Consider the following 15,436-nt stretch of genomic DNA (forward strand, 5'->3'; position numbering starts at 1 on the left):
GACATGTGAAGGTTAAGCAGGGGAAGTTTCATCTAAAACTTTAGACTAGTTTTAAATTAAATAGAAGAAATTAAAGATTTGAATTTTCCTTGCAGTGTAGAAAAGACTTTGGAAGAAAATTTAGACTTTAATCTTGACAAGTAAAATATACAGAAAATATAAAAGGCAATTGTTAGGCTGGATAACTAAACATTTTTTTTAAATTCAAAGATTTATTTTGGAAGATACCCATTTCATTTATAGAAAACTAACAGACTTCACTGTAAATTTTCTAAAGTGGAAATATGGAAAGTTTTAAATAGAATACATTCTGACATGCCTTACAGCACCAAAGAGGAGGAGGAGGAGGAGGGCGTAGCTCCTGTAGCACAAATGCAACTAAAGCTCTGATGACAGATGGAGGAAGAAAGGAGAATAAGATATAAAGGAAACAAACACCTCCAACATGACGGGAACCAACAGGTTTTATGTTACAGCATGCTTCCTTTGGGCCTTACAAGTCTTTGAAATTGTGTGGGCTCGAAAAACAAATACACGGATGCACTTTTACTTTATTAAAGGATTAATATATGTCTCGGAGCTCTGTACGTCTGTGTTTGTGGATGAACGCTTGACATCCTCAGGAAACCCCTTTAAAGTAATATATGTGTTGATGAAATAGTATAATTTGAAATATTTCAGCAGGACCTTTTGATGTGTTGTGGATGTACACAGCTACAGAAAGTTTAAAGGGCAGTAGCCAAGCTGCAGCCCCACGGCCCTAAGGAAAACTGACCAGAAGATTTTTCTTTAATTTAATCTTTAACTCATATTTTCCTATCTCCGTGTGTGATGCTGTTTCAAAGCCGCCTTTGTAAGAGCAAAAATTCTGGCAATGAAATCTCTATACTTCATTAAAATGTTCTTTTTTTTCTTTTCCTATTTAACAGCCAAATTATAATATATTTAGTCAAATGTGCTTAACAAATTATCATGTGTAACTGAAGATTGTAAACAAAATTTAGTCTCTCAGCACGTCAGCCTAGCATTTTAACATCATCTTTTACTACATGGTAACATGGTAATTTAGCTCCTGAAAGACTGAGAAAATTATTGATAATTTATCTTGTTTTTCAGTATGAGTGTGAAAACCTTTTTTCTTTTGTTTTTTCATTAGTGTATAATAATCACAGGTAGCACTCTATGTTGTACCATAATTCATTTCACAATTAATAATGTCAGATTTTCCAGTAATCTCTGGAAAATATTGAAGCTGTAATGGAATAATTATCACTAAGAGACGCAGGGGTTCACATTCACACCAGTGTAAAGTGTCGGTTTATGAGAGGGGACGGTCTTTGTGACACAGCTCTGCTCGTGGGATATTGACATTCATGTGGTGGTCCTCCTAAAACCTGCGTTGACAGCATTGATCGTATAAATCTTAAATCAATGCGGCCCTGACCACTTGTAAAGCAGTAGCCTCGGTTGAATCCCAGCCTCCAGAGCCGCTCTCTGAGCATCACAGCATGGCGTGTTTTTGAAAAGCCTGCCGAGCGAGACAAACCAATCCATAGCTTCCCTGTGGGCTGTGAGGAAGGCACACAGCCCAAATACCGGGCCTGTTTGTAGTGCTGCTGAATCTCTGATGCAGACAACAGAGCACCACGGGTTGGTTTTCCCACAAAAACAAAACAACAAAATGAAAATTGCTGTTTCGGTAGGAAAAGAAAAAAAATCTTACATTAAAGTTGAACTAATCAATATTTTTTTATTTACAATTGATCAAATTTACTAATTTGTAATCTTCAGCTGTGCTGCTGGGGCCAGCTTTTCATGATGATAGAACAAATGTTTTCAAGAGCTGTTACATCCACAAATCACCTTACAGTTTGTACAACTGTGTTGATCTCATTCAACATTCAAGCTTTCCCGACTTTATTAGTAACAAGTTTAAACAAAAGAAAACCACATCAAAAGTGAACAAAAACATCACAGCACAGCACAGTAAAAAAATCATAATTATATATTAGAAACTAAGTTAATATTTAAATAAATACATACAAAATTACAGGTTTATGTTAGTTAATCAAGTATCAAGGCACTATTAAATCTCTTTTGTGGTACTTCATAAGGCAAATATAAAAAAACTGGTGACGAGCTCTGATAAACCTGCAGTTCACTACCTGCACAATTAGACACAGTCAGTGACTCGATGGTGCAAATAGAGGAGCATTTAGCAGCTAATGAGCCAGATATCAGATTGGGATTGGGAAGAGACCAAAACAGAGCTAAAAGGAGAGTGAATATTGGATCTACCTTTCTTAGGTTGAAAGAAACACAACTCAGAATTTGCGCTCCAGAGATTTTAATCCTGCCTAATAAGCCATCATGATTTGTTTTTTGCCTACGACACAAACTCAGAGCCCTCAGTTTATCATCATTCCAGAACTGAGGATGCAGCTGACTGACCGAGGAGTCACTTGAATGTGGACAGATGATTACTGGCTGTCCTTATGTTACTTACACAAAACAACAAGAGGGAGCTCACTGAGTGAGCGTTTTACACATCTGAATGGGACAGTACATTACACGAACGCCAGATAATCTCAGATCAGCCATCGTGCCAGCCCTGTGTAAATACAATATGGATGAGTTTTAAAGTGAGTGACTGTGTAGCCAGCATGTGTTTAATTAATGGTATGGGTATGAGTCGCATCATGGGGGCATACATTAATGGGTCCAATGGGTCTCTGGGTTTTAGATTTGATTCCGAGGTAATTGTGGACACTGGGTCAGTACCAGTAGAAGTTTGCAAGTTAATGCAGCTTTAAACTTTTTTTCTATAGAAATACATTTTAACTGTTTAAGCTTTTCCTTCTCTAAGAAGTGAATGAACAGACTACTTTGAGTTTGGATGCTCGTGTTTCCTTTTCTGTCACAGGATGAAGCACTGATGCTTTACTGTTAGCTGAGCTAACTAAAGCTCACCACTGTTCTGACAGCACATCTGTCTTTCATCTGTCTCCACATGTACTTCCTACACTAATGGAGCGCGGAGAGATACTCCACTGTAAAATAGCAAAAGTTGTTTTATGGTTCAGAGCAGTGTCCGATAACTAGGAGGTCACAGGACCAAACTGTGAAGTCTGTGATGTACAGTGTATTTTTCTGCGTTTCCTTCCACTCTTCTGTTTGTTTTGTGCCTCAAGCTGTGTCTCAGTGAGCGCACAGGAAAAGTCAGTCAGACTTGATATGGCGTCAGCATCAAATAATTTCCGCTCTGTGCTGGGATTTTAGCGCGAGGGCCAGTGTCTCACAAAGCAGACAGCTTTTAATATATCAGACTTACAAAGGGTTGGAATGTTACATGCTGCTTGGCTGATTTATTGGCCCTCTGCAAATGTAGAGGACATCACACCGGCCTCATACTAAAAAGAAAATGAGCCATGGACTTTTAGCTTCAATTTAATTTCCTATACAGACAACCCTGACTGACTGAAAGGACAGAAAACAAAACACAAAATGCAGAGGCAGCTTTGACTGTGTCGGTGCCAATGTTACCTTTCACTTTTTTCTGTGTTCGAGCTGCTGCCATACCTTCCTGGTAATATTTTGCTTCACGGTCTTTCGCACCAATAATAAGAATAAAGGGAAATCTCTGCCTCTTTTATTCAGTTCATGAATGCAGGGATTAAAAGCATCGACCTTGCTCATATTTTATACTGCAGTTGCATTTCAGATAGCATAATTAACAAGTCTAAGTGCTGTATAGCGGTCCTATAAAAGAAAATACAAAACACATTTTTTTCAAAACTGTGATTTGACCGTTGAAAAAGATGATAAGACTGTATAAAAAAGGAAAGAGCTGATAGAAGTGAGTTAAAATGTATGTAAGTGTGATTATCTCATGACATTCTGTTGTTCAGTACAAGACACTCCATCTTATCTGAACCCGAGGACTCAATAATCATCCCAATTCCCTGGCTAATAGCGATTGAATATCACATGGTTTTATGCAGGACGCCTAAGCTATTATTTTCCTTGCATTCTACCGTATATTTCTAATTTTCAGCGTATTTGTAGAAACACAGTGAATTGCTACCTCTCATTCACTGCCACCAAATGAATTAGTCGTGCCTGAACAAGCGTAAAAATGAGTTTTGGATTTGTGCAGATGAAACTTTGGGAATGATAGTCGCTTGAACAGTTAAACATTTGTGTCAGTTGAGATTCAGAATATGAAAATGTGCACGTACACACACAGAAACCAGCTAAATATAGTGTATAGCATGCAGACGCACAGTATATGCAGTGAGATTAAAGGAAAGCTAACTTTAAAGGGAAGTAAACTTCAATATGAAAGAGACAACCATTCAACATCATTGATATTAATGAGATATCATTGCAAAATTCATGTAAATCACATATGCAGGAGAGTGCAGAGTACATTCTATATAACTGCATAAAGTATTACATAAGTATTACAGTTTGCTTGTAGCTGCAGGACTAAAAAAATGGGTTAAGAGCTTAAATCAATCCGCAACCACAAAGAAGTAAAGGAACATTTGTTTGAACAAGAACAGATCATGAGAACATGAGTAGAATATTGGACAAACTTATTTCTGCGTATATATTAAATTTCGTTATTAATACTAATTTTCAGTGGAGAAACAGGATTATGGCTCTTACATTTGTTCAGTGTCAAGTACTAGATCATATCCTATTTCTTATAAAGTCCACAACTCAAGTTTCATTTCATTCCCTTTTTTTTTTTTTTTTTCATTCAAGGTACTCTGACAGCATTAACCCTGCATACAAGAGTTAGCATAATAACCAAACGCATGAGAGGATTCAGTGGATGAATACTGTCAATTTCCTTCATTAATGTTGTGTCTTGATATCAAATTCGATCAGTGGCCCTTTGGCTACAATAAAGTTTTATTATGGTCAAAGCAAGAAACTTCCTTTTGCTATCTCACAGCTGTCAGAGTCCAGATCTTTCTGCCTTCCTGCGTCTTAATGCCTCGCATCCAAAGACTAAGTGACAGATTGATAGCTCAGTTCTAATGCCATGCCTGCTCTGTCAGACTGAGAAAGGCCATGTCTTCTCTCCTCCATTCAGAACTTACATGACAGGAGTGTAAGTCATAAGGAGCACTGGTGCCATTATAACATCATCCTCATCCGTTAGTAAGTGGATTATGGGCCTGGAGCGCTGGCATGCTTTGATATGTGGTTTGGTTTTATTGGCTCAATAAGAGGACACAGTCCACTTAGTCCTCACTTTGATTCCAAGTAATGCCTGGCATTAAACTGTTTTTTTCCATATCGTCTATATTAGCTGCTCTATGCATGGGCGCTAATGCAGGATGATGGGTTTGAATTGCATTTGTCACTGAGGTGGATTTGATTTAGAACCATTTCAAGCACTTGACATTTGACATCTCATTCTAGTTTACTCAGTGCTGAATGAAACAATGGCCATACTTAACATTAAATCTGTGCTTTAATAGTTGTGTATTTATATGCTCAGTTGTCAAATTAGAAAATTCCTTAACACTGTTTTTTATTTTACCACATCAACAACAACAACAGCCAAATGAAACCTCTTTTCCATCAATAAAAATGTTATATATTAAAAAGGGACACATTAACATATCAGAAAAATAAAAAAGTGAATTCATGCTGTTTTGTTTAACATAAACATAACATTTAACATAAAAGAGCAACTTCACACCTATTGACACCATTTTTAAATTGCACTCAGATCCACTCACACACTGTGGTGCCCCATGGCCACAATTAACTCTCCCACCCCTCCCTCCCAGTTCTGACAGATCGATTCTCTGGTGTCCCTCTCCCCCTGATCCGTCTGCACCGGACGTGTTTCAGACACATTTTTCAGTCGTCCGTCTCACTTTTAATCAATACAGATGTCTATACAGGTGGTATTGTGTTGCACTCACATCACTTCAACCCATCTACTGTTGGTTGCATCCTTTGAATCTCTCTTCAAATCACAACTCAAAACACAGAACTATGAATTTTAGGTGACGGTCAGAGACAGTAATACCTGGATTCCCATCATTCGGGATGGTCAGTAAGAATGAAATAGACATTAGACAGTTGGGTTTGTATATATATATATATATATATATATATATATACATATATATATATATATAGATATAGATATAGATATAGATATAGATATAGATATATGTCTAGAGTGAATGTGATAATAAACAAATGCATAATCAGGCTCAGCTAAATTTTGTTGCACTTTACAACATGACTGACCACAGTAACAAGTGACAGTGTCCTCTTTGGTGTGTAGCATAGAATTGTATTTAATGTACAATGTCATTGTTTTATGTGAGTGTGAATGGGAGGCTTCATCAGTGACTTTCAAAGTGCTGGAAATTTAATCATTTCAAACCAAATGACTGCGGTCTCCTTTGTGACCACTGTGCATGAAGATTTCCTGCATTAGTGGCCCATATCATGGTGTCATTTGTTAATGTCCTTGACTATGCAGATTAAGCAAACAAGTTATGCAAATAGACCTCTACTTTTGCCAAATTAAATTAACATGAGGAACTGAAACCCCCCATTTTTATTCAGCCTCAGAACTCCTAACATATTTGAAAAGGGATTTTTTGAAAATGTAAATCACTGATTAAATTCCATTTTTCATTTCATCATTTTTGCTTATCTTTCCGTGACCCTGCTTGTTTGACTGAACTGACACAGTTTAATTCAAATTTTTTTCTTTCATTTTTATTAGATCCATTTTCACATAACTCTTGTTATTATACTGTTTTTTTGTTTCGCTTTTTTGGACTATGGCTTAATGTCAAAAGGTTAGTCATTTTTTAAGGATATTAAAAAGTATAACTGGAGTAAATTAGTAAGTTAAGTATTTGTAAAATGTTGGATCACTGCATCTCAGGGGTAGTACTGTGCAGCCAGTAAAGATGGACACATCTGTATACATCTGGCTGGAGGGAGACCTTACCCGGTTCTTTTTGTTCTAATTTTAAATGGGCTTGTAATTGTCCGACTGAGATGGATTCACTTTTTTTTTCCCATATCCATCTGCAGTGGTAAATTGCTGCTGTCTTCCTCTCTTTGTCACCTTGACATTTTCATAACTCCTTTTGACATTTTTCAAATTGCACAAAGTATCTGATTTTGATTTCAGTTCTCAGTTGGGTGGCATCAGATTAGGCATAAGGATGTGGTAAATTGCACATACTGTACGTGCAGCATTATATGTTCGAGTCCAAATTACAGTCATGTCTGCGTGTTATCTTATCTTTCCTGTCATTTTCTCAAAATTATCCCCTTCTGCAGCCTTACAAATGCGAATAATGGAATTAGAAAAAGAATGACTCAAATCAAACTGCCCAGAAATCTGCTCTTGTTGCTTTTATCCATGAGGGAGATGTGGTGTGATATTCAAATCGTTGCCTCTCTCCTGTGTTTCCACAGGCTGTGTGCTTTTGACTTGCCTTGACTTTGATCCTCCTTATCCTTATCCTCCTTCTTGGCCAGATTTTCTGACTCTGCTCTCGCCTTTTCCGCTCTGTCTTTGACTCTCTTCCTCTCGCTGTCTCTCTTTCTCTCCGCTTTCTGTCTGATGCTGTCTCTGCGCCCCTGCTAACCTGTCCTCAGGGCAGGCTCAGCGCCCTTCATCTGTCCATCTTGTGCCCGTGCCCAGTCCTCTACACCCGCAGGTGGTGGTGTGGATGCTGCTGCATCCCTCAGCCCCGTAAACAACCTCATAAGTCATTAAAATCAGAAAGAAAATGAGTAAAATGAAAGTGGTCATGTGAAATGACCCGCTCATCTGGTATAAGTGCTTCCTGGACTACATCTACAAGTCGATATTTAAAGTCACAATCTGCTGTATTTCCAATAACAGAGCTATTTTCCTTTTGACTTTTCTTTTGTCATTTCAGGCTCAAAATCGACTGCTGTTTGCAGTTTCAGACTCTGAAGAGGGGGGAACACTCGGGGGAAACTTTATTAAAGATATTTCCAATTTATTGCAACTTGGGTCATACATTTGGTATCATTACTATCAGTAATAATAACATTGTACTCACAAAGTTGATTTCTCTTATCTTGAAATGTGGAGACGTCGCTACAAAGACGTCAGATGGGGGAACAAAAATCAGCCAGTGGTGTCGACGTGTATTTAAATGAAACCATCTCAGAAGTTTAGAGAGGAACTGTCTCTTTGTTGAAGCTGCTACATTTGAAATGTGACAGGAGATCTCAGCCAGACACTGCCATAATAACACAATACCTTTCCTTGCATGTGAATTTTCTAAGTTAGGAGCAGTATTGGAAATATTTGTTACTGTGAACAGAGCTCCCAGAAATGCTGAACACCTACATTAGAGACGAAAGAACCCGAGCCAGTCAGAGGAAATCAAATCTCGCTGTATGCAGTGAAAGCTACTTAGCTACTTAGCCCACGAACAGGGTCTGAAATCTTGTGGGCCACAGACATCTGTCATTATCTGACTTTGCAATCAGCATTTACTCTCTGCAAGAAAGCAAATATGTGTATATGTGTCAAATTATTTCTTAATTTAGAAGGTTGGGAAGCACTGCTTCATCGGTTTAGCCCTGATCTCAGTGCTTTAAGTGGGGAGATGGTTTGTTTAATGACAACGTATCACAGTGGATAAGTCTTTGGTTATAGCTGTTGACCCTTGCACACATTACACACAGCCTAAATTACTAGCAGTCATTGGGAAGCCATGTTTCAAGGTGAAATGGTTGCACAGTAGCACGAGAGCCACTGCTATTTAAAAACACTGTACAGTAGCTGTTATTCTCTAACTTGCATCTGCAGTGTTTTTCAAATTGTACTGTTGGCATCATGACTGTGACTTTGATTCTACTTGGCAAGAGTCTCTGTTCCCGTCTTTGACTCTCTCTTCTCTCTCTCTTCTTTTTTCTCCTCCTCCCTTTTTTTCTGTCTCTGCTCCAAATGCTACCCTCCTCCCCTCAGGGCGGGATGATCGCCCTTCTGCTGTCCATCCTGTGCCTGGTCCTGATCCTCTACACCCGCAGGCGCTGGTGTAAACGCCGCCGCATCCCTCAGCCCCAGAAGAGCGCCAGCGCTGAGGCGGCTAATGAGATCCACTACATCCCCTCAGTGCTGATGGGAGGTCAGGCCCGGGAAAGCTTGAGGAACTCCCGGGGTCAGGGACCGAACTCCAGCGGCACCCTCAGCATCAGGGAGACACCGATTCTGGATGGGTACAAACAGGGTTTGGGTGGATGGTGGATGAATGTAATCTGAAATGGTTAAACCCAAAAACCCTGAAAGTTACCAGACAACACCAGATGACACTGAGATGAATAATCTCAGTGTGGATGTGGATGTGGTTTGTCATTCCACATTTTAGAACTGTTTGAAATTCAATACCCAGAAAGTAGTTGTAATTTACTATATGAAAAAGTAATAGCTTGTATCAGTACATGCTGTCAAATTGAATGTGACACTAATTGATATCCACCTCATCCTTAGGTATGAGTACGACATCACTGACCTCCGTCACCATCTGCAGCGGGAATGTATGAACGGTGGTGAGGAATTTGCCAGCCAAGTCACCCGTACCCTGGACTCCCTCCAGGGCTGTAATGACAAGAATAATATGGACCTCACACCTGGTAGGTTGACTCACAAACGGCGAGGTCAGAAAAGATGGCATGTATGAAAAAATAAAAGCAGCCTTAAAGCTCCACTCAGCAATATGTATATATATATTTTAAATTAACTATGAATCAAATAGACTACACTTATCAACCAAAGCATTCTGAACAGAATTAGCTCTCTGACCACTCTGCAGCTACACAGCTTCATACAAAGCTCAGTATGATACATTCTGTGTCATGACACACTCCTCCTGTAAACATTATAACAGTTTTCTGCCACTTGTGCCACAGTCACACCTTGATTCACTTACAGTTTTATATATCCCTGACCTTGACATGTGCTGTTAGTACAAAATAGTCCTTATTTCCTTCATCTGTAAGCTGTTGTAATGTTTAGGCTCATCTCAACTCAAAGGGGTAACTTGCAGTGATGAAGTCACAGAATTACTCTTCACTTTCTATGTAGGTTTCTTACACCTCTTTTAGGCCTTAGTTATATGGAACATTTACTGGATTTCCAGCAGTATCAGGCAGCTGTATTCAGTAAAAAGCTGCTCAGATAAATCCACTTTCTAGTTCTTGCTCTTCCAAACGGACACTTCTAATGGCTGCTAATGTTGCTCTGTGTCTCCTGGATGTGTTAGGCAACTGTTTGTTAACATGTTAACAATGACAGCTTATGACAATATATGTGATGAGTTAGAGTCTCTGAGCTTGTTGCGTATTTTTTCTGTCTTCGCATGGCCAAAATAATCAATTAATGGAGCCCTAATGCTAATAATTCCTTATTTCCAACCAGCCTCACACCTAACACATGCTGTCGTAATGGCTACATGTCCAGTACTGGCAGTGCATGTCTTGTTCATAGAGTAGACAGGTTACAACATAACAGTATTATCCACACAGTGATGTGAAAATGTTTTACATTAAACTTCTTAACTCTTCAGTCAATATTTTGATGTTAACAATGCATCAAATAACTATGTTTAATGTGAACAGGGTTTCTCATAATATCATAATACCCAAAGAAAATTAGCACCGAGCTCTGTGGTTCCCCTCACCTCTCTGTTCCCTCTCATCTGCTTTTGTTTCCAGTAGCCAGACACGTAAAATTAGAAGTAGCTACTGAAGAGGTCATGATCTGCCCCTTGAATGACTCTATGTATGGACTCTGTTGTTTGGTTTCTTTGTTTGCATGGACTCTGTGTTAATATTTCCTGTTTTATTTTGAAATTACCTGTCTTTTTGTGTCTTTGGTTGCTTTACTTCCTGCCCTTGTGTGCTTCCTGCCTGTCTGATTACCTGCCCCGCCCTGATTAGTTTCACCTGTTGCTAATTACCCTTGCCTTCTTTATATCTTCAGTCTTTGTGCTCCCCTCTGTTTGTTTGTTCAGTTTCCTGGAGTCACCTCATGCTTCTCTGTATTATCCCTCATGTTGCTCTTGTGCTTACTCATATTTTAGTTTTAGTTTATATTCCGTGTTTACCGGTGTACCTGCATTTGTTTCCCTGCTGTTCATTTCTGGAAACTTACCTGCCATCTCATCTGCCAGTAAGCCTAATATTTTTTTATTAAAGACAGCTTCAGTACTTCCTCCTGCTTGTAAGCCTGCATGTGGACCCTTTCGCCTGTGTACCTGGATTACACCTTAACAGAAGGGAAGATTTAGCAGCTAAAAGCCAGATATTTTTTCTCCAGAGTTGGTGAGGACTAAAACAGAGCTCAAACGAGAGTGAGTTTAAACAATGAAACACAATGCTGGTGTTGCTCTGTTTCCACCCAAATGTCTGGCTTTTTAATGTTTCTTTCAAAAGCAGGGTTTTCCAGGGTCTTCTTTCATGGAGCCCACTTTCTTTCAGAAAATGAAGGACGGTGCAACTGCACACTGATGTACTTTGATCTCAGAAGTCAGCTTGTATGTGTTTTTAAGTTTACTTTTATTCTTTTTCCACCATTCAAACTCTTCTTCTGTGCAATTTGGAGTTAATTTTCCTCATGCTGTCGTGTCCAGGCAGGTTGGTTATGGTCCCATAGACTTTACACTAAATAACACTGGTAGCTGTGGTCACAGGAACATCAAGCTGCTTAGAGATGGTCTTGTAGCCTTTACTTTGACCATGCTTAGCAATTTTCTTCCTTATCTTCTTGTGCATGTTCGCTGTGCTGCACACACTGATACCAAACAGCACAATGAGAACTTTTCTCCATTTAAACAGGCTGAATGATAAGACTGAAGACACTGTGATTCTAACTGAAGACAATAGTCTGCTTCAAATGGGTACGAATAATTTTTCCAGGCAATTTTAGAAGATCTTTGTAGCATAAGTAAGAATTCAGCTCTTTTCATAGCTTCATTGTTTGACTCTTTGTAAACCAAAGGCAATGCAGGTCTGCGTGACAGCCTTTCAGTTCCAACACTTTTCAGGAAGAGTGAAGGTAAGCGTAATGTTTATTTAATTAATGCCTTTATAGCATACAATGTGTGTTTTCTAGATTGGGTTACAGGAGTGTTAAGTGCTTTTACTATGCCTGTAAAACTTTTTAAATCACTTTAAATTACAGACTAACTACACTGTGCAGCTAAAGCTTTCACTGGTCTGATTTATAGCCTTGTTTTTTTTTTTTTTTTTTTTTCATCCTGCTGCCATACAATTTTAAAAAACAAAGTAATAAGACAGGATGTTAAAAAGGTTACATTTTTCCAGTGTTGGCAAGGATATGAGGACATAAGAAATTATTTTTCCATGCAGGGAACAGTATAATTATATTACCACAATCACATTAATTGAAATAATCGGCATGAAACTGAGGAAAACTAATTGGATTTTTAATTAAATACCTTAACATGTTTTCTCATATAGGTGGGAAGTAATCACCTAAATTAATGTAGACCTAGTGACAGGGGACCAAAATATGAGTTTCACAAAAGTTTCACATAAAGTTTATTTAAAAAAAAAAAAAAAAAAAGCCACAGAAAATACCAATTAGGTACCTGTTCATCTGTTTTCATAATCAGATACATCAGATGTAAATATCAAAACTGTAAGTGTCTCTCAAAAGAGTTTATACCTCACAAGAATTTGTTTTAGAGAGCATATTTTTCATAATCAATGGACGCTGGAGTTGAGCACCACTCCCATGAGAATCACTCTATGAAGTGGAGTAGTTTTGATGCAGGTATACTCTCTGAATTTCAATTAGCAGCAGATTCAGTGCTCTGATTCATCAAGAGATTGTTTATGGTGACAGCACTCTCACACAGCGTTCTTATAAAATCCAAACAGCCCCACCCAAGAAGCGATGGAGGCAGAGTAATCCTGTGCATTATGCATTTAAGATGGCTAATGCAATGGACTGGAGGAATAGATGATGCAGGTAGCAGGCCATGAATGGAATACTGAACAACTGGAGAGGTCACTCTGAAAATGGCTTTGGAATTGGGACTAAAATAACAAGGATTTCAGGAAATCTTTTGTGGCGGCTCTGACCTTTCTTTTCAGTGATAACAGGTGAAAAAAATAATGTCAGGTCACCATTAACTCATGCCTGTTTTCACTGGTAAAATTTACAGTGCTTCAGTTTAGTGTACTCTGGTAGACTGGCTGCTTTGTTGTGTTGAATCTCCAATGTAAATATTAGTAGTAGTTTTACATCAGTATAGAGAGAATGGTGTTGGAGATGTATTTAACACATAGTGCTCAGAGTTTAGGGGCTCAAAAATAATTGGAGAGCGTGTGAGTGTTTTGTTTGCGCGTTGGTTTTTGTGTAAGCTACAAAGGAGCTCGGAGCTGATTGAGAACTGAGAGTCACCATTTAGATTGAGGTGGACTTGTCTGTCAAATATTTGGAGTAAAGGGGCGACAGTAAAAGTGAAAAAGACAATATTGAAGCTCAAAAAAAAAAAAAGCAAAAGCCCTGAATATAAAAATCTATTTCAGTACTATCAAGGATAGTTGGTTTACCAAAATCAACAATAGAATTGGGTAAATTCTAAAAAAAAGAAAAATGTTAACAAGCTAACATTTGCTAATTAGCACAAATAATAACACAAAATACAGCGGAGCCTGATTGCATGATTACAATCACCATGTGTAATCACCAGTGATTACAGTTCTCTGTGTACCAAATTGCACAGCAGTCCATCCAGTCTGACTCAAAACCATCAATGTGGACCTCATGGTGGCAATATAAGAAAAGTATCAGGGTATCATTACAAACAAATTAAGATCCATCCTCTGGGCATCACGGGTATATGAACCAAACATCACAGCAGTCTGGCCAATAAGTGACAAGACATTTTAGTAAAAGCTAAAAACACCAGTCTAATGGTGACGCTAACAGGATTCATTCTTTAGGGACCACGACTGAAATTTCATCAGAATTAATGTAATACTGGACTGACCAATCAACTGAGTGACTCTGCCATCCCTAGAGCCCATGCTGCTAGTATGGCTAAAATGACCATATTATTACAGAAATGTTCTTTAATGATATCTTATTTTATTTGATTATTTCTGTGGAACTTCATCCCTTCATATTTACCAGAACCAATTATTTCATCCTGTGAACTTAAACGCTTTCTGTATATTCCCTTAATGAGTTTTAATTTCATGCCAGCTTTTCTCACTGTTTAATTTTGGATGTTTGACTCCCCCCCCAGTAAACAACATGCTGGATGGATTTTTAATTTTTTTAATTTTTTATTTTTTTGACGCAATGCCTTACTTTATACTTGCTATATTGAGATTTCAAAACCACCTACATCCAACCAAGAAGAGCACATTTTCCAAATAGCTTCTTTCTCAATTTTGTTTGAAATCCTTCAGTTTGTTCTACCACTTCTCCTAATTTTTTTTTTCTTTGCTCGTTTATAATTATATCCCCTTTCTCCACAGTGAGTGACAACACCAAGCTGGCGCTCATGAACAAATACAAGGACAACATCATTGCCACGAGTCCCATCGACAGCAACCACCAGCAGAACACCCTGCTTCCACACAACACCTCCACCAGCCAACGCAAACGTCTCTCCAGCAACACCCGTGGTGAGTCACTCTCATATATTTACCCTTTGACAGAGAATAGAAGAGAATAGCTCACATTTAGCACCACTGCTCCATGAGTGTACCCACCACCAGCGGCAACAAGCAGTGCCTTGTGTAGTTACCTTGTTTTATTTTTACATCCAAATACTATGGCTGTCAGGTAAAAGCCTGTTTCACCAGGTGTGTGGCCAGTAACACTATTCTAAATCAACGCTAATATTTCTCTGTGACTGCTTGATGTTCAAATAAGCAGCCGTTTGTTAGGAAGTTCACCATATCAACTTAAAAGGTGATGATATATCAATGTTGTGTTCAAAGCGGAACAGTGGCCAAAAAACTCTTGCTGACATTATGACTGATTGGCAGCTGCTGAAACTCAGTGCTGTTTGCATTTTATAAAGGAGGGGATGTTGGTAGCATTTTTTTTAATGGGTCCAATTGTGAGGTTGGTAAAAGACCAGACTTTCAAAATTGACACAGTGAAAAATAGTCCTGTAACCCAAGCACTCCTTGATTCGAGCCATGATACACACTGTCGCAAGGAGTCATAGAAATCATAGGTGGCAGGAAGCAACAGGTGACGTCAGACCCACAACTGGTTTAAACCTAATGTCAGTCTGTTCAAAACTGCATGTTAGAATTTAAATGTTATCACAGACTATTTAGTTCTCATCCAATCAACACTACAACACTGAAGTTTCAGTGCTGACTTTATCAGTTAGTACCAAAA

General features: G+C 38.5%; 1 protein-coding gene across 1 annotated transcript in view; it reads left to right on the forward strand.

The window, feature by feature from the left end:
* astn1 (astrotactin 1) overlaps positions 1-15,436 on the forward strand; it is a 336,997-nt gene that overhangs the window by 71,226 nt on the left and 250,335 nt on the right. Inside the window, exons 3-5 of the mRNA XM_041055289.1 lie at positions 9,011-9,261; positions 9,533-9,675; positions 14,557-14,706. Of these exons, the coding sequence (XP_040911223.1) occupies positions 9,011-9,261; positions 9,533-9,675; positions 14,557-14,706 (544 nt within the window). The remainder of the gene's footprint in view (positions 1-9,010; positions 9,262-9,532; positions 9,676-14,556; positions 14,707-15,436) is intronic.

The sequence above is a fragment of the Toxotes jaculatrix genome, chromosome 14 (assembly GCF_017976425.1).
Source record: "Toxotes jaculatrix isolate fToxJac2 chromosome 14, fToxJac2.pri, whole genome shotgun sequence".
NCBI classification, from domain to species: Eukaryota; Metazoa; Chordata; class Actinopteri; family Toxotidae; genus Toxotes; species Toxotes jaculatrix.